Source organism: Carassius auratus, chromosome 5, assembly GCF_003368295.1.
Source record: "Carassius auratus strain Wakin chromosome 5, ASM336829v1, whole genome shotgun sequence".
NCBI classification, from domain to species: Eukaryota; Metazoa; Chordata; class Actinopteri; order Cypriniformes; family Cyprinidae; genus Carassius; species Carassius auratus.
Genome location: NC_039247.1, coordinates 3,850,887 through 3,878,880, shown reverse-complemented (window position 1 = coordinate 3,878,880; position 27,994 = coordinate 3,850,887). Strand labels below are relative to the sequence as shown.

The following is a 27,994-nucleotide window of genomic DNA, read 5'->3' as shown; positions in this document are numbered from 1 at the left end:
ACTGAAGTGAGCAAATGTTTCAAAGCAGTCAAGTGCGGTACTCTTGTGCTTCCTGCAAAATAGAAGACAGGAAAATAGATCTTGATGTAGTCTAGGTGGAGCTGAGACCACTTCCCTTTGATGAGAAAGTTACGCGAGTAACCTACTAGAGTGCGCAATTCTCACACACTTCCTCGCATGAAGAACCGAACTGTCACTTCCATCAAGTCAAGGACTGTACAGCCTCTCCAAGCGCGCGCATTATACAGCCAAACCATAGTTATTGTCCTCCTTCCTCCCGTTTATTTAAGTTTCCCTTTGCTGTATCCGTGCAGCTTGTCTTTTTTTTCTTTTGGGAGCCTGAAAGACACCCCAGACCTGCGCTCGCTTCAGCATGCGCTTGGTGCACGGAGCGCACTCTTGGCGAGCGCTTCATCATCAGGCGCAGGGATGATGTTCAACTCATCGGGCTCGTTAGATTTCTTCTCGTTCACTCACCCCGAGGTTGCGTCGGAAGTTCTCAATGGTTCCTCACACTTATTTTACAACATCTCAATGGCCATGTGGAACAAATCCTGCGGGGAACAATTGCTCGATTTCACCACAGCGGAGAAGATTGTCATCGGAACGATGCTGGCCATCATCACCACCGTGACGGTTATTGGAAATATGCTGGTGGTGATCGCGGTGTGCGTCGTTAAAAAACTCAGACAGCCGTCCAACTATCTGCTGGTGTCTCTGGCCGTGGCGGATCTCTCCGTGGCTATTGTGGTGATGCCATTCGTGATCGTGACGGACCTCACGGGAGGAAAGTGGCTTTTTGGAGAGGTCTTCTGTAACATCTTCATCGCCATGGATGTGATGTGCTGCACTGCATCCATCATGACGCTGTGCGTGATCAGTGTGGACAGGTGAGTAGGTTGGCTGCTTCTTACCAAGTCATTTTGGTGATGCTTTAATACAAAGTGACTTTGTTATAGAGAGACAATCCTCCTGGTGCAACTAAAGTGTTTTGAACACAGTGGTGATGGTTTACCAAGCAACTCATATTGGGGTTTGAATTTACAACCCGTTTTCTTAATAAATATCAGTGTTTGAACCACTAGGAGTTTTTCCAAAATATTTCATCCCTAAGTGTAAAAAAATATAGTACATAAAATATCATTTTATATGTATGTACAGTATATATGTATATATTATTTATTTATTTACCAATATACACCAATTAAAACTAAAATGTATCCAAAGGTCTGAGGGAATTTGTCTTTTATGTATTTATTTATTTATTTTATTAAATATATATTAAGCAAACTGCATGAACACCACAAGTCACAGAGTTTATGTATACCGGAAAGTGTAGGCTGATATTTGAAGATGATATAACTCTTTTGATGTTGTTGTTTTGAATATTTTTCACCATTTTAAACACCTTTTAGCTTTTGCACTTTACTAATCATAAATAAATACAAATATTCCAAATAGTCTCTAAATTAGACGTAAAATGGCATTTATGATTTTACAAATATTAGAAAATGCTATTTCAAAAACTGCAGGGCACTGCTGTCACTGCATGACATGTCATGCCAGCTACCCATCTAATCATAAACGTTCCATGTTGTTGCTCATTTAATACCACTCCTCAGTCAAATAAGCATCAGTCAGTAAACTGCACTGGCAAATTCCTTCACTCAAATGTCAAGGCAACTCTCCGGACTTGTCCACTGTACAGCAGAAATTAAGACTGACAACTCTGTGTCCATGTTGGACATCATTCCTCCAGACCGAGAATAGGGTCAATAACACCTGCAGCCAGTCTCCCGTGACATCACAAGGGGGTCACTGACAGACCCTGATTTGGTTTGACACATCTCAGGAGCAAGTGTCCTTTGGCTTCTGAAGTCCGAGTATCTGCTGCTGTAGTGAAGCCCACAGAGCGACTGGATCATGTTGAGAAAAAAAAATTGCTGTATTGATTTGGCAGTTTTCACTTTCACATAAGGTTGTAGTAAACTGTTATGTGATTAAATAGTTAATTCAGTCAGCCATTGATCTATACGTCAGTGTGGCCATTAATATTTAGTTCAGATTTAAAAGCTGTTGCTCTCTAACTGAAGACACGAGAGCTGTTTCTCTATGTGACAGTAAAGTAAATGGGAATATGGTTTAAAGCATGTCTGAGTGTAAATACCTTTTGGAAGTGGTGCCTTGAGGTTTTGAACTTCAAGCTTTTTCTGTTGGGCTGGAATCTCAGTTTGCTTAAAATATATTCAGTCTCTATATATATAAAGATCATTATAAAACTGTCTTATTTAAAGAATCTGTGCTCTGCATTGAACCCATCCAAATGCACACAGTCATGAACGAGCACACACACACACACACACACACACACACACACACACACACACACACACACACACACACAGAGAGAGCAGTGAGCAACTGCAGCTAACCTGCAACATTTGAGCTACAAGTCCCTGACTCTCTAACCATTAGGTCACAATTGCCCAATTAGATCTTAGCTAGTTGTGATATCATTCTTTAGTGAACTTGTTTAGACAATAAATTCTTGTTTAATTATATATTAATTTAAATTGTATAAAAATAATTTTCATGTTACATTCTTAAAAATAAAGGTTTCACAACAGTCTTAAAAATAAAGATTATTTATTGGCATTAAAAGAACCTTTATCATCCATGGAACCTATCCATTGCGCAAATGGTTATATAAAGTGGGAAAAGGTTAGATTATTAAAATAATCCTCACAATAAGAAACAAAATTGTTATTTTAAGAACTGTTCATTTAATGGTTCTTTGGGGAAACCCATATGGTTCTTCTACTGTATTTTTATGCAAATAAAGAACAATTACTTTTAAGATACAGTATAAAGTTTGACATATAGCACCAACCTCAAGACAAACAGAATGTGTTACAGCACTGCTCTGTCTCCTTATTGTTGTGATGCACATTTTTTTTAGAAGCATGCTTTTGATACTCAAGCAAAATGTCACACAAATGCATTTTTTGTATTTTTTTTTTCAGCATATTATGTCTGCTAATGCTTAGTAGACACTTTAATCTATACACATGTACATACCAGAGGCTCATGTTCTTTCAGCAAGCACTTGAGGGTTTTTAAGTATTTCAAACAAACCTAGTCTCTTATGACACTTGTTTCTGTTTGAAAAAAAGCTGATGAGAAGTGATTCCACATTCGAGGATTGCTGGAACAGATTTTTCTGTTTGGGCATAGACCTCGAGGTGCTTAGTGCTTTTCTTGTTATTGAGAATAAAGCCGTGTAATCTGTCAGGTTGCTCTGCTCGAATTTTATTAAATGAAGATTGTGTAGCTTCCATTCGTGATGACATTACCCAGTCTTCACAGTCTAACTGGCTATTAATTTAAAATGGATCCAGTATTTCATTAGGAAATGTACCTGGATACATGTGCCCTCTAAATGAGATTATAACTATGGAATAAAGGTAAAGGTGATGTAACAGTGTGAACTAGGGATATCTATTTGTCCAAACAATGGAAGACTGACACATTCTATTTAGTTGTGTTAGTAGCACATATATTTCAGTTCTAAGCAACTCAATATTAATTTTATGCTGACTTTAAGAGTATATAATTTATGTTGCGTAATGTAATAAATATGCCACCATGGCCCTTTTAAGACCCTTTTTAAGGCCCTTTTTATTTATGCTCTTAAATGAATTTTACAGAAGCCAGCAGTGAAGGACAGCTCCTAAACAGGAACTGAAGTGCCTGTAAACTCGCCATTATAACTCAGTGTTTAACTACTCTTGACAAATGCTTTGACCTTTTATTCAGAGCTCATAGATCATTTCAATAATGGAAGAGAAACTTTTCCTCATTCGTCTTGAAAGTGAGGTCTTCTTAAAAGACCATTAACTACAGTGTGTTGTCAAAATCTTGAGGTGTTTCCAACAAGAAGGCACTTCACAGAAAAATACAAGTCTATCTACTGGACAATCACAGTCCAAAGCTCTAGAGAGTAAAGCCATTCAGCAGCAAGGAGAGACCTTTAACAGAAAGAGAAATTAGCAGGATTTGAGGGGAAAATGGCAAATGATTGACACTTTGAGAAAATCCAGACTGATAAGATGACAAGTGTTCATATCTGATTTAAAAAGTTTTAGGATTAAGTTTTAGTGAATTGAATGTTTACTGCCAGTATAAAATAGTAAGAACACACACAGTTCTGGGTTTTGAGGAAAAGGCACAAAAAAACAGGAGTCAGCACAGCTTTACTCATGGTATTCATGCTAATGCGACTGGGTAATGCTTGTGTAATGTGCTAATGTGAATTCAAAGCACTTCAAAAATCAAGTGTCGGATTTGTTGCATTATTAAAGAGGACACATCAAAAATACAAGTAGCATGCCTTTGTTTCAATACACTGAACATGTGCACAATACTACCTGCTGGTTCATCTTTTAGAGGTGTCTTGAATTAAAATATTTAGTGCATTAAAATCATAATTATATACCTTATCATTAAAAAAGATTGGGATCAGTAAGATTTTTTCGAAATAATTTGTTTTCTTTTTAACTTTCTATTCGATTGCAATTGAAAAAACATTTCAGAGTATTGCTGGTTTTATTTGTTTTAGTTTTTTTTGAGCATATATGCAACATATATATGCACACACATACATTGCTTGCTGGGTTGTAACAAATTACATGTAATCTAGATTACGTAACCAGATTATATAATTGTAATTCAAATACTTGTAACAAGTCAATAATTTAACAACATCTTAAAATGTTCACAGTTCTTTGATGCTTGTTAATGTCACATGACTTGAAGGTAAAAATTGTAAATACTTAATTTGATTGTTTTGATTTTAAAACTAGTTCATTAGTGACATAGTAAAAATTTTTTGGTGATTTAATTAATCATTATTTATTCACAACCCCCCAGTTTTTTGTTTAATACGTCATGATTTTTTGATTTTCTTATGAGTTAGGTCAAAAGTAGTCAGAATACATTACCTAATATGTGTAATCCAATAGATTACTTTAAAAACTACTATTTTTTTCATGTACAGTAATTAAAAAACAAATTTCACTGCACTGTTTATTTTTATCATGAGGTACCTCCGCTAGTGTGCACATTTATTGTTTTATGAAAAGCACTACAAACAGTCTTACTCTAAACTGAATTCAGTCCTTCTGTAAATGTGGTAAATTTAGTACTTTAGTCTTCTTGTATTGTAAATCAAGAGTGCATATACTGTAGCCTCAATTCTGACTGTTTTACCTGTGAAATAACAACCCGATCTCACGGCAATTCGTACATTTTTCACAAGGTGGCTTATTCCTACGAATTCCTACGACCACACTCTTACAAATTCATACGATTTGTACGTATTTAACGAGTTGCACAATTCTATGAATTTGTACGAATGACCTACACCTAACCCCGCCCCTAAACCTAACCGTCACTGGGGTTTAGACAAATCTTATAAAATCGTATGAGTGAGGTCGTACAAATTCGTACGAAGAAGCCACCTGGTAAAATACGTACGAATTGGCCGTGAGATAGCGTTGGAAATAATCAAAGCCACATTCATGCCCACATTATCTCTAGTTCATTTGGTCACTTTAGCTCCAGTGTTTCAGTTGCCTCTGTCCTTTGTAAAAAAAAAAAAAAAAAAAAAAAAAAGCCTCATATGTTGGACAGGGTAGTTATAGGAAGGGACAGATTCACATTAAAATTGCAAATGAGACACAAACGGTCTGGCTGTCTTCTAGAATTTAGAAATGAGAATGGACACAAATGCAGTTCAGGTTCAAAAAGCAGGTTTTCCCAGTGGCCCAGGAACTAGCCCCAGGTCTCTAGTGTTCTTGTGACTACTCTCCTTGAGTCTTAGAGGCATATGACGCTGTTTCTGCTCTCCTGACCATCTCTGCTGGCAATATGGAGGCCCAGAGAGAGGCTGCTCTGAGGTAAAACTAACCTGAGAGCCGCTTGACACATGGAGTCACACCTGTCAGTGTTGTCCGTTGTGTCTTCGACAGTCACTGATTTCTCCTTGTGACCACAAGAGCAGAAAGGACAGGAGAAACTGTTATTGTGAATTTTACACTTATATTTTTATATAAGAGTATTGCACGTTTCTAACTGCCAGGGGTCATGCTATACAATCGCTCAAGCAAACATTCTTGAATCCCCAAAATGATTTGGACATCAACTTACATGAGATGCCCTAACCAGAAATGATGACAAGTGATAATATGCTTTATTCCTCACGGAGGACAAGTAACCAGAAAAAAGCTTTACAGGGTGGAACCGCTAGGGCTAGATCAACGTGGTAGAACAACTCAATGGAGGCTGACACAGTTGACACATGGGAGGGAGGATGAACATTTATTGAGTTACCTCTACAGGGGGATTCAGCAGTAGATGTTAAGGGTTAAGGCACACAATAGAGAAAAAAATTGAAAGTTGTCTTGTAGAATACATGGGGGGGGGGGGGCTGCTTAAAGAGAAGTAGTCCTGGTTAAATACAATTTAAAGTGATAGTTCACCTGAAAATGAGAAAGCTGTCATGTACAATCAAATTCCATCCAGTGAAAGTGAACGGTTACATAGGGACTGTCAAGGTGCAAAAATGATAAATACCAACCCATAATTGTACGTGTACGTTTTATTTATTTCTTTTTAGGGAGATTTCCCTTACGAAAGGAAAATATATTTACCAATATATTTCTTAAAATATATTGTGATTTTTATTTCCTTTTTATTTTCTAAAATTGTATATATTTGAATACATTTAATAATATATTGATGATACATATATTATATAATATATTGCAAAATATACAAATGATTGCCACTTTCAATATATTGCAATATATTGGGAAAAATAAACATATATAAGAATATATGCCTAATATATTACATGATATTTTCCAATATACTGCAATATATTTTTGTTTCATAAGGGTTACTACCCCTGGTGACAGTTTTCAATGGAGAAGTTCTCACTATTTGAGAGAATCTCTCAAGATGCCATTAGGTCGTAAAGTTTATCTAGTCTGGCTGAGGTGACCTGGTTGCCATGGTAACCAGTGGTCTGGGGGGCCATTCACAGAGATCCTGGCAGTCATTCTGGTTGTTGGGTGAGGGGCTTTGTTTGATTATTTGTTTAATATAACAAATAATTGTGTGTCTGAATTATCCAGGTGTTACATAGTATATATAGTGGGGTTATATTGGGCCACTTGGTGGTAATGACATTTATATATTTTCCACACATTTACTTTCTTGGGAATCATGAACATGAACTACCTCTGGGTAAAGATAATCACCTTCTTTGGTACATCCCTTATAAGGTTCACTGCAAAAGCTGGCACCTGCAAAACTGCACAACCAGTGTTAAAGAACCAAATGTAATGGTATGATGAAAATGTCCTATGAGTTATAATTCTGCCTCCTGTACAGATGGTTTATTTATTTATTTTTTCATCTCCTGTTACATGATTTATACATCCTGAGTGACCCATCCAGGGCTCTTACAACACATAGCTTGATATAAAACGACATACATTTTTAACTGTGCTAGTGTTTCTGCTCACAGAACACATTGTCAGTTGTAGGTGGCATCAGTTGCCTTTACACTCCAAGCTCACAAACACAAAAAGAGTTGCTTTCAATAACTTTCTTTTTTTCTGATGATGTTGAACCTTCTGCTGCTCACATAATTTTTACTGGCTCATGGGTTTTTATGACTGCTAGTTTTATAGGCTTCTGTGAAACACATCATGTAAAACACGACTATGTAGCGAGAGGATAACATAATTGGTTGTCCACTGGAACTCCTTCCTAAAATATAAGGTCAGCTGCATATGTTCATGCAAAATACAGTAAAGGTGATAGCTCTAATCATGGTGTTCAACATTAAAAATGTATTTTTCAAAAACAACCTGACAGGAGATTGTCATCATTTCATGCTTCATCTGTACTTCATGACTAAACTCCATTAAAAGTTTAGTAACTGTATTTCGATTACATTCATTTTGTGCAACTTAAAAATCGTTCCAAAGGCTTACAGTTTTCACACGTTGGCTCACCATCTTATCTTGATTTAAATGATTTGACATGGATCAATAAACTGTGATCTCTCACGTTATACGAGGCATAAACCATCACAAAGTCCATTATTTGTGCTCGTCTGAGACTTTCAGTCACTAAAAAAAAAAAAAAAAAAAAAAAAACGAACAAAAAAACATCCTGTCTATTGCAGATGTCCTGAATTTCATTTGAATTAATTGTGTAATATTATTGCACATCACAGTGGCTGTGTGCGATGATTGTTTAGTCTCATTAATTGTTAGAACTGCCAAATATGAACAGTTCCTTCTTTTTAATTAAACTTTCAGAACATGCTAAAAGCATCTGAAATGAAGGAGCTATTTTGCATAGAAAGCAGCATAAAGTTTTGTTTTTGTCGCCTACAGAAACATCATTCAGCCCAAAAACGTCATTTATTAAAACAGTTCTTATTTATAAGAGGCCTGTCTCTCTTTTCACTCAACCGGGCCTTAATTAGGTGAGAGAAAGAGAGACATATAGATTTTATCTAATCAATTTTTACTTGAAAAAGTCCATTGCTTTTCCACTTAAGAACTCATGCTTTACTCTAGAGTCATTTTGCTCTATTTTTTATTTAATCTGTCCAATTAATCATTTTCACTTTCCCCCATGACACATACCTGAAATGACATAGTTACTAAGATTAAGAACAAATGTACTTCTTTAGAGAAAGATATAATTTGCCTTCATATCAAGATTTTTTTATTATCACATTATCGATTAAACTAGGCTGGGAGGATAATTGGCTGTCCATTGGTCCATTAGAGCACCTGCCTAAAATAAAAAGGCAGCTGCAATATGTATTTTCATGAGATTAAATACAGAAAATATTTTCCTTACAACCCCCGTGTACAAAATAAAGGCAATAATGGTCATTAAAATCATTCTTTTTGACATTAATAATAACACATTTGGCAAAAGTGTTTAAAGATTATTGTGCTGAAAATGTAATAACTGTATATAATTCAACAAATTTCTATATCGATTTATATAATCATTTTTAAAATTAACATTGAAAATCCTTTGTAAATATGTTATATTTTTGTACATCTTGTTGAAGGTTTTAAATGTGAAGTGAAATAAAATACCATTAACATGAAAGAAAATATTACTGATCTAACAGGATGAACAAGCTTTTGTTTTGTTATATATTTCATCTGCTTCAGCTACTGAGTGATTTGTAACTGTTAATAATAATCATAAAACGTACATTTTAACCAGAATAATTGATAGGGAGGTAACGTTGTTATTATTTATGCCACTTGTGCTTCATGAATCTCCACAACAATAGGTTTAGCCTTCTCATAACAGATTTCATATTTTCCATCTGTGCTGTTTTTTGTTCAGCTGGGAAGGTCATGAAAATGTAAGTGGACTGGTTCTTGATATTAATGTCTTCAATTTGATGTGCAAAAGCTCAGAATAAATGACTGAAATATGAGGAAATGAGCACAAATAAACATGAATTAAACATAAAACCCCTTGGAATTGATATCCACTGAATATTGCAGATCATCATTAGGAAGTGGCAAAAATAAAATGGCATAATTCTGAAGATTAATAGAAAATGTGTTCTACAACTGAATGCTCTGCCATTTTCCTAGTTAGAATAAATGCTATGTCTGCTGATCTGGTTAAGGGGAGATGTTTAGTAGCATCTGTGTTATTTAGCATCAGGTGTGACTGTGAGTGAGTCTTACTGTGTGGCATCCTGACACACGTCTGTGAGCGTTCACTCGGACATCCTGTCAAAAAAGATTTTGCTAAATGAGAATCTTTGAGCTTAAAATTTCTAAAGCAAGTCAGATGTATCAGATGTCTGAAAATGTTTCAGGTTGAATTATGGGTAAAGCTAGAATAGAGAAGATTTGTATGTGTATTTTTTTCCCCTAAGTGGGCTATTGTGTTGCTTATCAACAGTGACATGACTGCAAAACAACAGCAAATCAATAGCAAGTCATGGTGTTTTGGACATGGTATGGTACCATAGCCACAATTTTGATGATTTTTGGATTTGTACCTTGAAAATACCATGGTAAACTGTAAGGCTGTTAATTATCTTTGAATACTTATATTCATTTATATTATTAATATTATTATATTTTAAAGTGCCATTTAAATCTGCGATGGCAAAGATGAATTTCCAGCAGCCATTACTCCAATCTTCAGTGTCTTTACCCATATGGTACCATAGCCACAATTTTGATGATTTTTGGATTTGTACCTTGAAAATACCATGGTAAACTGTAAGGCTGTTAATTATCTTTGAATACTTATATTCAAAGTGTGGCTATGGTTCTACTCCACCATCATTGAATCCATCCTCTGCACTTCTGTAACTGTCTGGTTCAGCTCAGCTTCTAAATCTGACCTCAGAAGACTACAGAGAGTAGTCCGGACTGCTGAGCGAATCATCGGTTCAACTCTCCCATCTATTCAAGAACTGTACTTATCTAGAGTGAGAAAAAGGGCTGTCAAAATCACTCTGGACCCCTCACATCCAGCACACTCCCTCTTTGAACTGTTGCCATCTGGTCGACGCTACAGAGCACTGAGCACCAGAACAACCAGACACAGAACCAGTTTCTTCCCTCAGGCAATCCATCTTATGAACAGCTGACAATAATGGCGAACACACTACACTTTATATTTATATACACACACACTTTATTTATCTAACACACATACTTAGTATACACTTAAATTTTGCACACAATATATATGTACATACATAACTTCACTTTGTAATATACCTGCCTACAATTGTCATTTGAATATTGTCATTCACTGTCTACATATTTGTATTTTTTATTCTTTTATTATGTGTTTTATGTTCTGTCGCTGTCATTCTGTTGTACTGCGGAACTTCTGTCACGAAAACAAATTCCTCGTATGTGTAAACATACCTGGCAATAAAGCTCATTCTGATTCTGATTCTGATTCTTTTGAAATAATTTTAATGTGCTGATTTGGTGCTCAAGAAATATTTGTTATTATTAGCAGTGTTGAAAATGCTAATATTTTTGTGCAAACCTTTTTTTTCAGATCCCCCCCCCCCCAATGTAACAGTCTTTACTGTCATTTTTTATCAATTTAATGCATCCCTGCCAAAAATAATTTAATTCAAATAAATAATACTAACTCCAAACTTTTGAATGAAAGTGTATATATTGTATATAATGAATGAAGATTCATCAGTTCAAGAAAAAATGTGACACCAGAATAGATGCTGCAATTATATTTGGGCAATGCTATGGTGACACATTATGGGATGCATGGATGTCCATGTATGTGTAAAACATGCATTTGTTCAGATGGGCAATGGCATGATCAGATGTGTTAGCATAGAGGGTAAAAATGCATGTTTGTGTATATGTATTGGATGCTGTACTCAACTAATATAATCTTTGATTATATAAGCTTGCAAATTTTGTGTTCATAATTTTATTTACATTCTTGACACTTTCCTGGGAGACAGATGGGTTGCTAAGGATGCAAGTCAAGTGGTTAGGCTAGACATCAGGGGCGCAAATACAGGAATGCATAAACATAGCATGTTGCAAAATGTTGACACAGAACTATGCCCCCCCCGCCCAATAATCTCCTGAATACAATGATAATTAATTGGTTTTCTTTGTAATTGTACTTAACAATTAGCTTAGCGCTACACATCCTACATTGTGCAAAAATCTTACAGTATATGAAATCTAAAAGTTAATTTCATTTCCTTTTTTTTTTTTTTTTTTTTACTGAAATCTTGAAATTTTAAGTACACATTTGCTAATGGGCTTCCTAGGATGGAAATTAAATAAAATATGACATTAAATATATCAAATATTAAACCTATATCAAATTAAATATTCAAGCTGATGCAGCAGATATTGGTAATTTGACATTTACAGGGAGTGTCATTTTAATGAATGTCAAAGACATTCTTTTTGAACTATTTGAAGCTGTATATCTGTGTGATTCTGTTTAGTTAATGACAGAAATAAACAAAACTAGGTATAAGTGGCTTCATGTAGCACATAGGCTGCCACAGATATCACAAATATAATAAAGATTTTACAATTATCTCTTGTCTTTTTGATGCTAAAGTGATTTGTAGTAGTAGTAGATAAAAATAATTAATAAAAACCATTTTTGTCATTCAGTTTCCAGCAAGATAACTGTATTGTGATGTATCTATGACTAATTTCAGATATAAGTTAATTTTTCATATACTGCGGGGTAGCCTATGTCAGAATTGTTTAAGGAAACCAAAAACATTCCACAGATGCTGGTCATAGACATTACATTAAAAAAAAGTTCCTTTCCGGTCGCACTGACACCATGAACATATGGTTACCACTTGAAAAGCACAAAGGTCATGTTTGCTCACATGCATTAGCAACAGATGTTCATGCACCATTTAAAAACAAACCATGGAGGTTGTCTTTGACACTAGCAAGTCTGGCCAAGACTTTATGCCTTTATGCTATTAACAAGGAAATTGGATTGTTCATCTTCTTACAGGTCAGCATTAGGTGATGTTGTGAAGTAATAGCTAAATAAATCAAAGGGAACAAGAAATAGGAAGAATATGTGGAACCGCCATCATTGGCTTCATGAAGAAATGTATTATTGCTAATGTTGCATATCTGACACTGCATAGTAATTTTAGCTGCATGCAATAACCATTAAAAGAACAGTCAATCCAAAAAAGAAAATTTTCACCCTTACCCCCAGGCCATCTAAGATGTAGATACATTTGTTTCTTCATCAGAAAAGATTTGTAGAAATTTACTAACATTGCATCAATTGCTCACCATTAGATTATCTGCAGTGAATGGGTGCCATCAGAATGAGAGTCCAAACAGCAGATTAAAAGGTAACAATAATCCACACAAGTCCAGTCCATCAATTAAAGTGAAAAGCTGTGTGTTTGTAAGAAACGTCCATCATTCAGACATTTTAAACTTTATAATTTGCTTCCAGCTAAAACATGAATCCTCTATCCACAATAATGCTTTCTCCAGTGAAAAAGTTTTCTTATCTGAATCAGGAGAGAAATATGCAACATTTACAAGTGAAAACAGTCCATAGTTAAACAAATATGTTGGTGGATTCTAATGTGAGAGGACAACAGGAGATGAAGATTTTCACTGAAGTGCTATTATGGAATAAGGACTTGTTTTTTGGCAAGAAGTGCTGGTTTAAAGTTAAAACATCTTAATGATGGATTTGATTCTTTTCACTTCATAAGATGTTAATTGATGGACTGGAGTCATGTTGATTACTTATGGATTATTGTGATGTCTTTATGAGCTGTCTGAACTCTCATTCTGATGGCACCCATTCACTGCAGTGGATTCATTGGTCAGTCCCTCCAGAAAAACGTGATTATGCGATCACGTGATTTAATGCATAATCAGCCAAGGCCCGCATATTTATGCATGGGTCACATTTTTTCAAATACGCCGCATTTCCGCTGCATAAATTGCCGATTTCAGGAAGCAAAATATGCGGAGGTAGCATGATTTCATAATAATAATAATTTTCGTTGCAAAAAATATATCTTAGGAGAACGTTGAAAAATGTTGCGTTTACTTCACACAGGTAAATCGCCATTATTTTCCAATGGGAACCTTATGAAGTGACGTAATTGCACGTTGTGAACATCATCTGGGAAGCCCGCGGTGAAACCAGGGTGAAGGACACAAATCAATCTCATCTGCCAACAAAAATAAGCGCAAAAGACCACGCAAAGCAGTTACCCGGTGTGTTACATGACAGTGGGGGCAAATTATTTTGAGAGAGGAATGAGGATGGCGAATGATAGGCCAGTGTTAGCTATGCAGTTAGTTTTGATTTTCACAGTGGACTGTTGTAGTTTCATTCAGAAGTTGATGCACCTCTACAGTTGTAAGATTGTACTTTTTTTGTTACAGAATAGTACCAAAACCTTACAGTTTATTATATTAGTTATTATATTATATTATATATATTAAGTATATTAGTAGTATGTAAAATAATTTAGCAGTAAGAGATTGCACTTTGCAATTTGTGTGTATATTTTATTTGTATTCATTTTTACAGAAGTTGTTGAATATTCCTTTTGTAAAGCTAGAGAACTTGTTTGACTCAATGTTTTGTAAGTTTGAGCCATGTGTTAATTAAAGGGGGGGTGAAATGCTCGTTTTCACTCAATATCCTGTTAATCTTGAGTACCTATAGAGTAGTACTGCATCCTTCATAACTCCAAAAAGTCTTTAGTTTTATTATATTCATAAGAGAAAGATAGTCTGTACCGATTTTTCCCGGAAAAACACGACCGACTGGAGGCGTGACGTGTGGGTGGAGCTAAAGAATCACGAGCGCCAATAGGCTTTTGCATTGAGAGCATGTGGAAGTTGTGACATTACCTTGAGGAAAAAACCATCATCAAAAACAAACCATGGCTAACAGTCAAACTCAGTTGTTATTTATGATCCAGAATCAGATCCCGAGGCTGAAACTGAACAAGAGCAGCAGCAACGAAATAAACTCCATCCACTGGTGCCTTAATGCTGTTTTTTCTTTGGTAATCTGTGCAGGGTTGTCTTGCCCTGGCAACCAAAAACACACTCCTTTTGTGACATTTCGCAACGCTCTCGCTCTGATCAGTGAATGTCTGTGCTCTCTCAGTGCTCTGCTCTACGGGAGCGCGAGCTCTTCTGGCAAACGTGCCCTCAGGACCCATATAAGGAATTTCCGCTCCATCTAACGTCACACAGAGCCATACTCGAAAAAAAAAAACTTTCCGAAACTTGTGACAAACCGGAAGGAGTATTTTTGGATCAGAAATACTCCTTCAAAAACGTACAACTTAATTTTTTAAACTTTGTCCATGTTTAGCATGGGAATCCAACTCTTTAACAGTGTAAAAAACTCAGTATGCATGAAATAGCATTTCACCCCCCCCCTTTAAGGTCTGAAATAAAACAGAATGAGAACTTAAATATTCTGTGATTTAGTATGCTTGCTTTTCATAAGAAGTCATAAGAAATGACTCATTACATTAAGGTAGTAGCCTATTGAGAACAGGGTGTTGGGGGTCACCTTTTTTCTCTTTTTCATCAAACCGCAGTTTTTGCAAGTTCCCGCAATTTCATCGCATAAGATTGCAAAAATATCCTGCATATTCCATCGCATTTTTTAAGAAAAGCTGCCGCAAAATCAAGGATTTTTGCCCGCAACAATAACAAAAATAATCTGCGTTTTTCTGGATTGACTGATTGGTGAGCAAGTTATGTAATGCTATAACTCCAAATCTGTTTTGATCAATAAGAAACTGATTCTTCTACATATTAAATGGCCTGAGGATGAGAACATTTAAAATTAGTGAACTATTCTTACCTCTATTTTAAATATCCATATGACATCATATGAAAAGTCACAGAAGTCATATACCAATGAATTATGCTGTGGGAAAGCAATATATTTTTCTAAAATATTAAAATGCAAGCAAAAAAAATAAGAGGGACAAAACAAATAAACTACATTTATATGCTTTTGTGTGAAGTAGGACATGGAAAACAACTAGATATTGACTTGGCCTTCCAAAGTGAATAAAACATGCTGCTAATGCACCCGAGGCTGAAAGTAAATGTGGCTTCACTCAGGAAATGAAATGGAGAAGTTAATGGATAAAACCAGATATTCTGTAAATACGGAGTTGAAAGGGGAATTTTTAAAAAAGCTTTAAAATCCCTTACATTTATTTGACCACTAAGTTTTGCGATGTTGTGCCTACACAGTCTATGAATGCTAAACAACAAAAGAACAGAATAAATCAATATATCATAATCCAGCCAGCAGACGTGCACACAGATGTTAGTAATACTGAATGAAGTATCAGCTCCCTCTGGAAATTAACGATCGATTGCAGTAATCCGTCATGTAAACCACATTTAATCATTTATTTAATGATAATGGATGTCATTAGAAGTCACTAATTTCAGTTTATGTAGTGTATAGATTTTCCTAGTGCTGCCGTGGGAAGTCCCTGGAAAATGCAGCTATAAAAACAGTATTAGATACTTGCACTATGGTTATTTAAATATATTTTAGGATCTAGTGACACGTGCCATCTACAAAGTGAAAATAAACAGAGACAGACTTTCTGATGGGAAGCACGTCTTTCAGAACTGGCTCCCAGAGCAATTCTTTTCCGTTCTTTTGCTTGACATACAGCTTTGCATGACCATGTAAGTCTCATATGTGATATTTAGATCACATCAAGTGCTTTAAACTAAGCCGTTCTAATAACAACGTATTTCGTTTTAAGATTCTAAAATGACAGATTCATCAGAAACTCTTCGTCATTTTCCCTGCGGTCCACTTACAATGTTAGTCAAGGCTTTTTTTCCCACCCTCTACCTGACCTTTAGAATTAAATGGGCTGTTTTTAATGCTTTGACTTTACAATATCTATGCAAACACCCTCTTCACATTTTCTCATAAAGAGGCAGTGAGTTTCCTGTCGGGTCTAAAGTAGTTTGCACTTTCTAACTTCTATTTAAATCTTCTTCCTCATAAAGTCACTGTGACTGGACAGTCTAGAATGCTAAATACTGTATGTGTTGTTGATGTTACTACTACAGTTCAAAAGTTTGGGGTCAGTAAGTTTTTTAAAGAAGTAAATACTTTATGCATTAGTGTATTAAATAGTTGTATTAAGTGACAGTAAAGACATATAATATTAAAAAATAAATAAAAAAAAATGATTTCTGAAGGATCATGTGACACTGAAGACTGAAATAATAAAAAAAAACAAAAAAAAAAAAACACAAAAACAACAACAACAACAAAAAACTGACCCCAAAGCATTTTTTACATTGATAAATGGTCATTTTGAACTCTTATTACACACACAAACAGTACAATAAAAAAAAAAAGCTGGATCCTCTTTTATCCATCAGTGGTATGTGCAAGCATCTCTTTTTAGTTTAACTTGTGTTTAACATTTCTTTCTCCCTCTCTCTCTCTCTATCTTACAGTTTAGTGTCAGAAATCAAGCTCCCACTGAAGTACTAGCTCTGAGGGCCCTAAACATGGCCAAAGCTGCACAGCAATCTTGTCTGTCAGGAGCTGGTGCAACAGCTCACTACAACCAGCAACAATGTTTTTCTATCCAATAAAATTCACATTCATTTTTTTTTTCAGAGAGTGAGATATCTATGCAGCATTATGCCCCCCTTATGCATTTTTTTTTCTCGTGTGTATATGTGGGTGCATCTTTTATTGACATACAATTCAATTTCACTGCTGCCTTAACAAACACTTCAAGGTTGTTGAACTGATTTATTCTCGCAATACTGCAGATAAACGGGAACTCTTTGAAATACTATTCTGTTTAGTTTAGTCACTCAGGAAAGCATGTTCTGCAGCTACAAATCTTCAAGTTTAGTTTTTACAATCTTTCACTATCAGTTTAACTGTTTGTTCAGTCATACTCTGCATATTTTAAGGACATCTTTGCAAATTTCTATTCCAAATAATGATAATTCAGTATATTTAAATAGCCCTGGTCTTGCGTGACAACTATCATACACTTATCATTGAAATGCCAGAAGAGTATCTTGATAGGGTTATTAGAGGGAGTTATTAAACATCAACACTGTTAAAGATTATGCTTAATTTACCAACAATGTTAATTGTAGGTAAAACACTGATCATGTAATTACACTGTGTGAACAGAATATTAGTAATAATAATCGAAAAAGAACTACCAAAGACACAGTGCATCCATAATATTGTTGATGTATTATGTACTAATGTGAACAAAAGCTCGGACTAGTGTATTAAAGCGTGATATTTTCTAATACAAATGTATTCTGTGTTCACTCTCTGTCCATGTGTCTGGCACAGCACTCAGTGTCAGAATGACAGCTGCTGCTTGTGTGCATAGTAGCAGCACTAAGGAAATTAGTTCAATTAATTATCTTAATAAATTAGGAGCTATTGGTGTTTGTCGCTAATAAACTCAGTAGGGCATGTGTCATCTGACATATTTAAATTACCCCTGAATCTGCAGTGCAAAATTAAGGTGTGTGTGTGGGGGGTTTATGAATCCAATAACAAATCAAAATAGAGCTGTTTGAATATAGCTGCAAACAGGACTGCAGTGATGATTTATTTCATGCAATGTTTGTTTTCATGACTTCATCCCAGGACTGCCAAGATGTGAGTGTTTTTTAGATACTGTCACAAAAGAACAAATTTGGCAATTAACTATCTGATTTTATATGAAAGTGCTGCTGTTAAAATGACATATTCTTCATTCCAAGACATGGATTTTAATGGAATTGTCAGGGTTCAGTACAACTTAAGCTGTGCTTGCAGGATCTGTAGCTGTCAGTACATTTGCATTTATTCATTAAGCAAACACTTCTATCCAAAGCAACTGATTTTGATTTATCCGTCAGTTTGTAAAAAACAACCAAAACTCAAAGTTTAGAAAAATGCATGTACAATGCAAGTCTTTAGGGCAAGTTATATTTCTCCTGTCAAGGAAAATGAACCAAGGACATGAGTTTGATCCCAAAGAAGACATAAATTCAATGTAAGCAGGAATTTATAATCCTTTATAAAGTAAAAGCATCTGCATATATATATATATATATATATATATATAAACACACACACACACACACACACATATATATATATATATATATATATATACACATATGTATACATACGTACACACACACACACACACACACACAATAAGACAAGTAATAGATAATGAAAAAAAAACTTCATCAGTTCATCTGCCTTGAATTATAATTTAACCCCTATAAGGAAGATTTTTAAAGTTCACCCAATTCTGTATTAAAGAACTATATTCCCTTCACAACAGCAACAAAATCAAGCTCGCAGACAGCATAGACTGAGAGATAGATTGAATCTATTTTCTCTTTAATCAACAGCAGGCAGCTGTTGCTGTCTATACTGCTGAGCTTGTATTGAACCTGGATTATTCTTTTAAAAACAAGTCTTGTCGTTTTAGTCAACTCTGCTAAGAGCCGTTTTATAGAGACGCTGAGTTTGAAACTGTGCTCTTCTCCAAATAATGCCATGCCTGAGTTCACTTAACACACAGTCTCTGATATATCCTATCGCTTAAATGCAGCTTCACTCCACTCAGTTAGTCTCTTTAAAATGTCAGGCTTTGTGAAAGGGTCAGTCTGCTGATGAGTTCAAACTGGGGTCTTTGCAAATAAAAGGTTTAAAAGTCACGTTACACAGTTTCATGTGACGGCATGTCTTTTATTCATTTGATGAATGTTCTGTAAGAAACAATAGCAGATCCATCACAAGTGCTCAGATCCCCTCCAAAATTGCAGCATGAGGAAATGTAATGTGCAGTGAGATACAAATATGAAGTCAGTTAACGGTGTAAAATTGTGCACAAACAGTAACTGAATCAGGCAGTGTTTGCCAAAAGTGTCCTTTAAAAAAAAACAGCAACCACATCCTTTAAGTATTCATTATAAATCATTATAAAAGACTGTCACTATATATGTAGTTTTTCTATGAGAAAGCAACCTGCTGGTAATACAACAATAATAAACTAAGAGGAGACGTTGGGCTCACATGGAAATAATCTAGTTGTATTCAGATCAATATTGTCCATCTGAGTTATGATCTGAAAATAGCCACAGGTTTTGTCCCTGACCTAAAAACATACTGGCTGTAGCACAAACTAAACATAGCACTAAAGCTTCTTGGATTTGGATATCAATTATTGAAAAATACAACGAAAGAGAATGAGGAAGAGAGACAGATATAAACAGAAAGAATACAAAAATCATGAAATACCTTAGCAGTGTTGTACAGCAAAATGACAAATTCATAGAGAGGGAGTGTGTGAGAGAGTATCTTCAGGAACACATAGCTGTAGCATTTATTTATCCTTGAAAAACCAGACATCAAAAAGAAGCTGTCAAGTCGAACAATTATATGTATTCATATTCATAGACATTAGCAAAAGCAGAGACCCTTAATTTTTTATCTATTATAATTTTTTTTTTTTTTTTTTTTTTGCTGATGAAGCCAATGCATTTCTCTGTTGTGCAGCGATGATATTTTTAGTTACAATATACTGCATTAATTACATAAATAAATTGATTGCATAAGCTTGATTGCTGTGAATTTATGGACAAAATGCATCATTCCAGTGCATACGTTACAGCAAAAATACAATCATGCCATAAAAGTGGCCTATATGCCTAGAGAAAGAGAATGTCTGAAATGATCAACACCATAAAAGTTGTAGGTAGGAGTGGAGAGAAAAAGGAGAGAGATGGTGAAGATACTGGTGTTTTTATCGATGGAGAGTTGGTGTAAAGAAGAGAGGAGGAGGAGGAGGATGCTGAAGGAGCTGTGGTCACTCTAAATGCCTTTGCTTGATTGTTTCATGTCCTCTGTATGTCACTCTGCATCAGTTCATTCAGAGACAGACCTGTGTGCATTTCTCTTCCATGTCTCGTCCTCCATTAACCCAGTCTCTGAATCACTTCAGCCTGGACTTTACTCTGTCTTAATCTTGTATCATTTTACAGTGCTGAGAATAATTGGAATTATATATTTAAAACTCAAAAGTACAATGTCTAGTTGCATTATGATAATATGCTCAATTTTTATACACTATTTGCAAAATAATGTCATAATTCAAATGATAAATACTGTAGGCTTTATTTTCTTTAAGATATTCATGCTCTCTCTCTCTCTCTCTCTCTCTCTCTATATATATATATATATATAAGCATAAACAAAACCTCAGATATTTTTTTCTTTTTTTGGACATTGAGTTTGGGTCATCTAAAAGCAGTACTTGACAGTCAGTACTTTTCCCAGACACAAAATGATGAATGGTCTAAAGAGCCCTAAAAAGATCTGGGTAACATTCAAATAGAGATCACTTCACTTTACTTCTGCAGTATGGTGAAAGTGAAACGTTCTCTCCATTAACCCTGCCTTACTGTACATCCACACTGTGGATCCCCAAGGCAAACAAAATCTTCAGAGTAATAGAGTTAGAGTAAAAGAATAGAGCCAGGAATTTTCTAGAAACTCTCGCACTCTTCACTAGACATTCATCAACATCTGAAATAAACAGAGATGACACAACATGAAAAAACACATCTATCATAGCTATTTTTAAGTGTTCTTTCACTAGTTGCTCTCATGGTTACTATATCAAACTGACATTTTCATTTACATTTAGTAATTTAGCGAACGCTTTTATCCAAAGCGACTTACAAATGAGGATAATTTACAGTAGATGCTTTTGAAAAGTCATGGATGCAATTTAAAACAAGTTTTGAAGCTAAGTGGAAGAGTTCAGATTGCATGAATGCATGAAAAAATCTGTCATTTCAGGAGAATGTCAAGTTATAGGAAATGACACCATTGCTAAAAACTGCCAATTTGCAATAAGCTTTATACCACATTAAGGGAATAGTTCAGCCAAAAATGAACATTTCAGCATCCACAGACCCCTGTAAATGTGCTACACTGAACAGACCTGGACTCGTCTATTATTTTGAAAGTTGGACCCAAACCCAGCCAGGAGACACAGACCCGACTGGACCCAATCGGCACATATTCCACAGCAAATTGCTATTAACAATTCGATAAACAAGTTATGCAAATTATTTTTTTTTGTCTTACCTAATGTAAGAAGCCTTCTCCCTTGTATCTGACTGTGATGCACACAATCCTCCTTGCCAAGAAAGTTCCATCCATGTTATTCCTCTCTTGCCAATTGAAATTCTTAATCCACTCATTATTCCAGCTTCAAAAGTCCACTTGCTATCATGGTAATGGATGATAAATGCGACTTTGCAATTTTGCATTTTTTGTATCTTGAGTCAACTTGCATAATAATTTAGACTTTGCCCATGGATTCAAAATGATTGGTCGCCCAGTGCCATGGCTGCTGACATTAGCTTATTATCTTATTTGCTTTCATCAATGTGATCTCTGAGCAAAGATTTTAGATAACATTAATATAGTTCATTCATAATGTTAGGCTATTATAAAATTTGGAGAAACTGCATAGTAAAAAATAAATTCTGCCTTCTAAATAAAAAAGCCATTTGTAAAAGCTAAAGTCATTGCATAGTTTTTTTTTCAAATTTCAAATTACCAACTTACTTTCTCATCCTAATTTTAGGTTAGTTACAAAGTTACAAAACAACACATGCACAGCACTGACTGTCTCTGATAACAGCCAGGTGTTCTACAATTCCGATCGACTTGGGTTTTACAAACAATTTTAAACAGACCCAGAACCCAAAGTAAAAGATTGGGACCCAACCCGGACCTGGGTCCTCTGGTCTCTGGGTCTCAGTGTAGACCTCTAACTGGATCCTCTGCAGTGAATGGGTGCCGTCAGAATGAGTCCAAACAGCTCATAACAAGTAACAAATAACTAATAGTCCAAGTAATCCAAGTAACCCACACAAGTAATCCTCATGAATAATCCAAGTAAACAAGTAATCCACACAAGTCCATAAATGGAAGTCTTCTGAAGGAAAAATCTGTGTTTGTATTGTTAAGGTATTTTTAAAATCAAACCTTTGCTTCCAGCTAAAATATGAGTCCGCTATCCATGTTACTGCTTTCTCCAGAGTAAATGTCATCTCGTCTGAATCAGGAGGAAAATATGCAAAAATCAAACACTAATAACAGGGCAAAATAGTCTAAAACATTTATGTTGGTGGATTTTGACATGAGAGGACAACATGGATACACATTTTCACTGGAGGAAGTATTATTATGGATTATGGACTGGTTTGGTACTTTGACCAGAAGTGATGATGACCTTAAAGGATTTGTTTCTTATAAACAATCTGAAGTTAATTGATAGACTGGAGTTGTGTGGATTATTGTGATGTTTTTATCAGCTGTTTGGTCTCATTCTGACAGCACCCATTTACTGTAGAGTATCCATTGGTGAGCAAGTGATGTAATGCTAAATTACTCCAAATATGTTCGGATGAAGAAACAAACTCATCGATATCTTGGATGGCATGAAGGGGAGTTATTTTTAGGAAAATGTTCATTTTGGGGTGTACTACTCCTTTAAGAAAATTTTGCACCTAAAGAAATCAATGGTACAATTTACAAACAAGTTTTTAATGTATATTCACATCAGATTCATAAAGCCTGGACCTCATTTGCACCTTCATTGGACCTCGTGAGGTCTCAAGACATTTTCTTTTTCATTTTGAAGTGGAAAATTGTACTTGTTATTCAAATGATTACATTAAAAGGTCAGACTGCATTTTCCATATGACCTGTCCTAGAATTATGATTAAAATTATTCTAGCCTTGGAACCTCCTGTGCCCTCAGTGTTATTACATAAATAATGTCTATGTTATTTACATGACCTGAGGACCTCTACAGTGCCCTGGGAGTCATAAACCAATGGGTGTTTGACTGCTAAGCTGCTTAAAGGGAAGTTGGATTCATTTACTTTATGCAGCTTATGGCGTCTGAGCCAGAGCTGGTGCCATGTAGAATCAGATCTATGGAGCTGTGCATATCGAGAATATAGAGCTTCAGCAATTGCATTTGTACATTTGTACGTCTTTACTCTGTCAAACCACTGGTTTAATTTACAGTACTTGTGAAACGGAGAGTGATGTCAAACATAACTGTAATACAACTATAGGGCAAAATGTCAAAGATAGTTACTGGACTTTAGTGCTAAGACAAAACTAATACAGTGTTAATTAAATCTCTGTTTAGGCCCGGAAAGTGTATAAGTATTTGTTAAATATATAATACACACAAAATGGTAAAAAAAAGGACACCATGTGGGAGGCGAAGAGGTTAGTTTTCTTTAGTGAAATATAAAACATTATTGGTTGCACTTTATTTTACAGTACGTGTACTCACATGTACTTATATTATACTTACAGTGTATCTATATAAGAAAGTTCTGGTAATACAAGGTAACTACATGGGGTAGGGTTAGGTTTAGGGGTAGGTTCAGGGTTAGTACCTAGTTATTACATAGTTATTGTAATTACTATAATAAGTCCATAGTATGTACATGGGAAACAGGACTTTAAAATAAAGTGCTACCACATTATTTCTCTTTTTTCTGTTTGAATCAAATAAATGTGCAAATAATTATTTAAGTAAAAGAAAAAACATCAATCGAATGTATCTGTATTTTTATCTTAACGTTTTCTGATAAAAAGTCCATTACTAAACAGCGTTGTCATGGATGATTTCAAACAATAGGAAACATCTGACTACTTAATACTGAAATTGATCAACAAGAATCAAATATTTCAGAGAGATGTGTAATAAATGAAAAATTTCATTTGTTCATGAACTGGACTCCACAGGAAAAAAATGTATCTTAAAGTTCGATTCTTTTAGTGAATCAAAAACACAAAGCACAAACTAAAAAGATTTGGTTTATTAGAGTCATTTGTTCGTTAATCAAACCCCATCTGTCTTGGGTATGTTTGTTTCTGTGTGAGCAGCTGCAGTGTAGATTCAAATAAGCTGTGCAGGACAAACTATCATGGAGCCAAATGTTCAGTACAGACATTTCAGGGAGATCTCATAATAAAAAAAAATTATATTAGATGAGATTATGCTCTCAGTTCAGTATGACCTACATTTGTCTTTATGGTACTTTGTTTGCCTGATTAATCTTAATAAATCACATCTGTTTACCATTTGTAAGTCACTTTGGATAAGAGTGTCTGCTAAATGAATAAATGTAGATGTTCATCTCTTGATATATCCAATGTCATATATGGTCTTAAACTAACTTTGTGCAGCCATTCTAAACTCACCGGCTTTGTGGGATCAGTAAGACACCAGCGATGGTGGAAACTGCATGGAGATTAAATTTAGATCTTTATGGAAAAGACGTTCTTGCATAAGTGTCTCCTGGGGGCAGGGGTCATGGCAATGAGAATCCTTCATCAAACCTTCAAGAGCTGTAATCTTCTTCTCTTTAAATGTCGTTGTTTAACCACAACAGATGCAATGGTGGCATCAAGGTCAATTTCCTCAGCAACAGAAGTGGCAATAATATAATTGATCTTCTTTTGTTCATGTGTTTTTCTCAAATTCACCGTTCCTGCTCATCAACTCAACTCAAGTGGGTGCTGATTGGTTCAGACAAGAACTGCTCAGACAAATGCAATTTGAGCCACCCTCTCATCACACTGCAGTATGCCCCTGATGTGAACTTAATTTCTTTAAAATGCTGAATGTCTCGCTTCATTCACATTTGCCCCTCAATCATCTTGTTGTTCCAAACTTATTAGACCTGCTTTTTTTGTGAAATACAGAAAGAAATTGAAAATGAATGTCATGAAATTTAAGTTGTTACTCACTGAAAATGACAAGAATTGTATTTATTTATTAAATGTATTTATTTCTCCTCAGCACCATGCACTAGTCAAAGAGAGCTTCAGTAGAACAACAGTGAGCTACGGTTAGATGAGATGTTGTCAGACCATATGTCAGTAAAATCGAATTTTCCTGTCCTGTCAGCTTTATACTGTGCTTGTAGCACATGCTCTTCAATTGCACACACAAATGCGACGGTGCGTGCTGTGTATCATTTTATAGTAAAGTGCAAAGAAGCTACGAGCATGCAATGTAGACGTTATGTTGTCTGTTAAGTCATGAAGTTACTAAAAAGGCAAATAAATCTGCCTTAAAACTGTGCATGCATGTAAGTATTTGTTATATATGAGTCACATTTAAGAACATTTCTCTGAAATGCAGTGGTTTTCTAAACTGTCCTGAAGCAGTCCAGCACTGTCTCTCTCATCTAACACCCGAATCAACTTGTCAGCTCATTAGTAGAGACTTTAAGACCTGAAGCATGCCAGAAAAGGTAAAGGGTTATAAGAAAAACTGATGTCAAATCCGTATCATGTTCAGCAGCAGCTCTTAAAGCAGATAAAGTAACCTAATAACCCAGCTGCTGTGATGTCTGTTCATCAAAGAACAAAAGAAAAAAAGAGGAAATCAGTAACTTTTGTAGCTTTAAAGATTCAGCTTTATTTAATTTAGAATTAAGTGTTAGATAACTTCAAGCAAGTTCTGTACATTTCCTACATGCTGAAGGGCATAGGTACCTAATATGATTTATTATAATGGATTTATGTGAAAATTGTGAAAAGTTCACTAAAATAAAGAGTTGTTATTTTTCTATAGTCTATAAGTCTATAAATGTAGAATTGATAGCTCTCAATTATACTGTAATGTTTAATGGCTATAGTCAATGGTTAAATATTATGAAATTATGAAAAAAAAAATATGTCATTAAACAATTTTATGTTGTAATGTCTTTATGTTATTTCCACATTAATTTGAAGATTAAATGTGAAATTATTGCAATATAAAAGTATATATAAAAGTAAAATATTAAAATTAATTGCGATTAATTAAATTAAATGAATTGACAGCACTAGTAATTTGGTTATGTGCTTTTGTCATTTGTATTAGTTTTTTTATATTCTAATAGTTAATTTGGCAACATTTTTATTTCATTTTTAACATTATATTTTAGCTTTATTTCAATTAACATAAATGTTTTTAATCATTTTAGTTTTAGTTAAAGAATGACATGAGGGGGAGCAAATGATGACAGCGATTTAGCAATTTCATTTGTCAATGCTAGTATCCAGAAATCAAAAACTTCAGCTTTAATGTTAACAATCTCATCAAAATGTCTCAAAACTATTTGTTTGATTTCAGGTATCTTGGCATCACCCGCCCTTTGACCTACCCTGCTCGACAAAATGGCCAACTAATGGCAAAGATGATCTTTGGTGTATGGCTTGTGTCTGCTTCAATCACACTGCCGCCATTCTGTGGCTGGGCGAAGAACGTTAACACGGCTGGCGTTTGTCTAATCAGCCAGGACTTCAGCTACACCATCTACTCCACCGCCGTGGCCTTCTACATTCCCATGATCGTCATGCTCTTCATGTACTACAAGATCTTCAAGGCTGCCAGAAAAAGTGGTGCCAAACATCGTTTTAATGATTTCTCCCGTCGGGGTCGCCTGGAAACCGTTGCCAGTGAAGCGCTGAGGATGCAAGGTCTAAAACCCCAGCTCACGCCGGGTGTAGCCGAGGAGTGCGCTGCTCTTTCTCGCTTGCTCAGCCGTGAACGACAGAACATCTCCATCTTTAAGCGAGAGCAGAAGGCAGCTACAACACTGGGCGTCATAGTTGGAGTTTTTGCCATTTGTTGGCTGCCGTTTTTCATTCTATCTACAGCGAGACCATTTATATGTGGGGTCAAGTGTAGTTGCATACCAATATGGCTGGAGAGGACGCTGCTGTGGTTTGGATATGCCAACTCTCTAATGAACCCATTCATTTATGCTTTCTTCAACCGTGACCTACGCTCCACATACAGAGACTTACTCCGTTGCAGGTATCGGAACATAAACCGCAGACTGTCGGCTGTAGGTGTGCATGAAGCACTGAAGATTTAAAAGTAGAGTGGTTTGGCCTAAATTTGATTTACATGCAATTCAGACAGGACTGAATCATTTTCATTCAAGTATGACTTTGAAGCCAAACAGTGAGCATCGCAACATCCACTTATTGGATTTTTGTAGAAACAATGGGAACAAAAGAGAGAATTCATAACCTCATAGTCATTCAGAATACTCATATTTCAGTTCCATTAGAGCATCTGGTCAGTAATTGTTTCATTATTAGTATAGGTATACTGTATTAAGCCTGGTTTCAGTGAGAGTTAGCCCTACTAAAAAATTAACAGAAAGTTCAGCACTGATTCATGAGACATGAGTGAAGAAATTGACTTTGTTGAATTCATAAAAAAAAAAGAAAA

General features: G+C 35.3%; 1 protein-coding gene across 1 annotated transcript; it reads left to right on the top strand.

The window, feature by feature from the left end:
- Window positions 1–40: 40 nt before the first annotated feature.
- Window positions 41–27,994, top strand: htr7c (5-hydroxytryptamine (serotonin) receptor 7c). The gene is made up of 2 exons (XM_026244727.1): window positions 41–890; window positions 26,885–27,994. Exons 1-2 carry the CDS (start codon window positions 178–180, stop codon window positions 27,630–27,632), a joined length of 1,461 nt encoding a protein of 486 aa, XP_026100512.1. The 5' UTR covers window positions 41–177; the 3' UTR covers window positions 27,633–27,994.

What these genes read in the sequence shown, in the direction of transcription:
- htr7c (XM_026244727.1), top strand. Translation starts at nt 178, where the DNA reads ATGAAGAACCGAACTGTCACTTCCATCAAGTCAAGGACTGTACAGCCT. An exon ending in TGCGTGATCAGTGTGGACAG is followed by an intron (nt 891 to 26,884) that starts GTGAGTAGGTTG and finishes GTTTGATTTCAG; the next exon opens with GTATCTTGGCATCACCCGCC.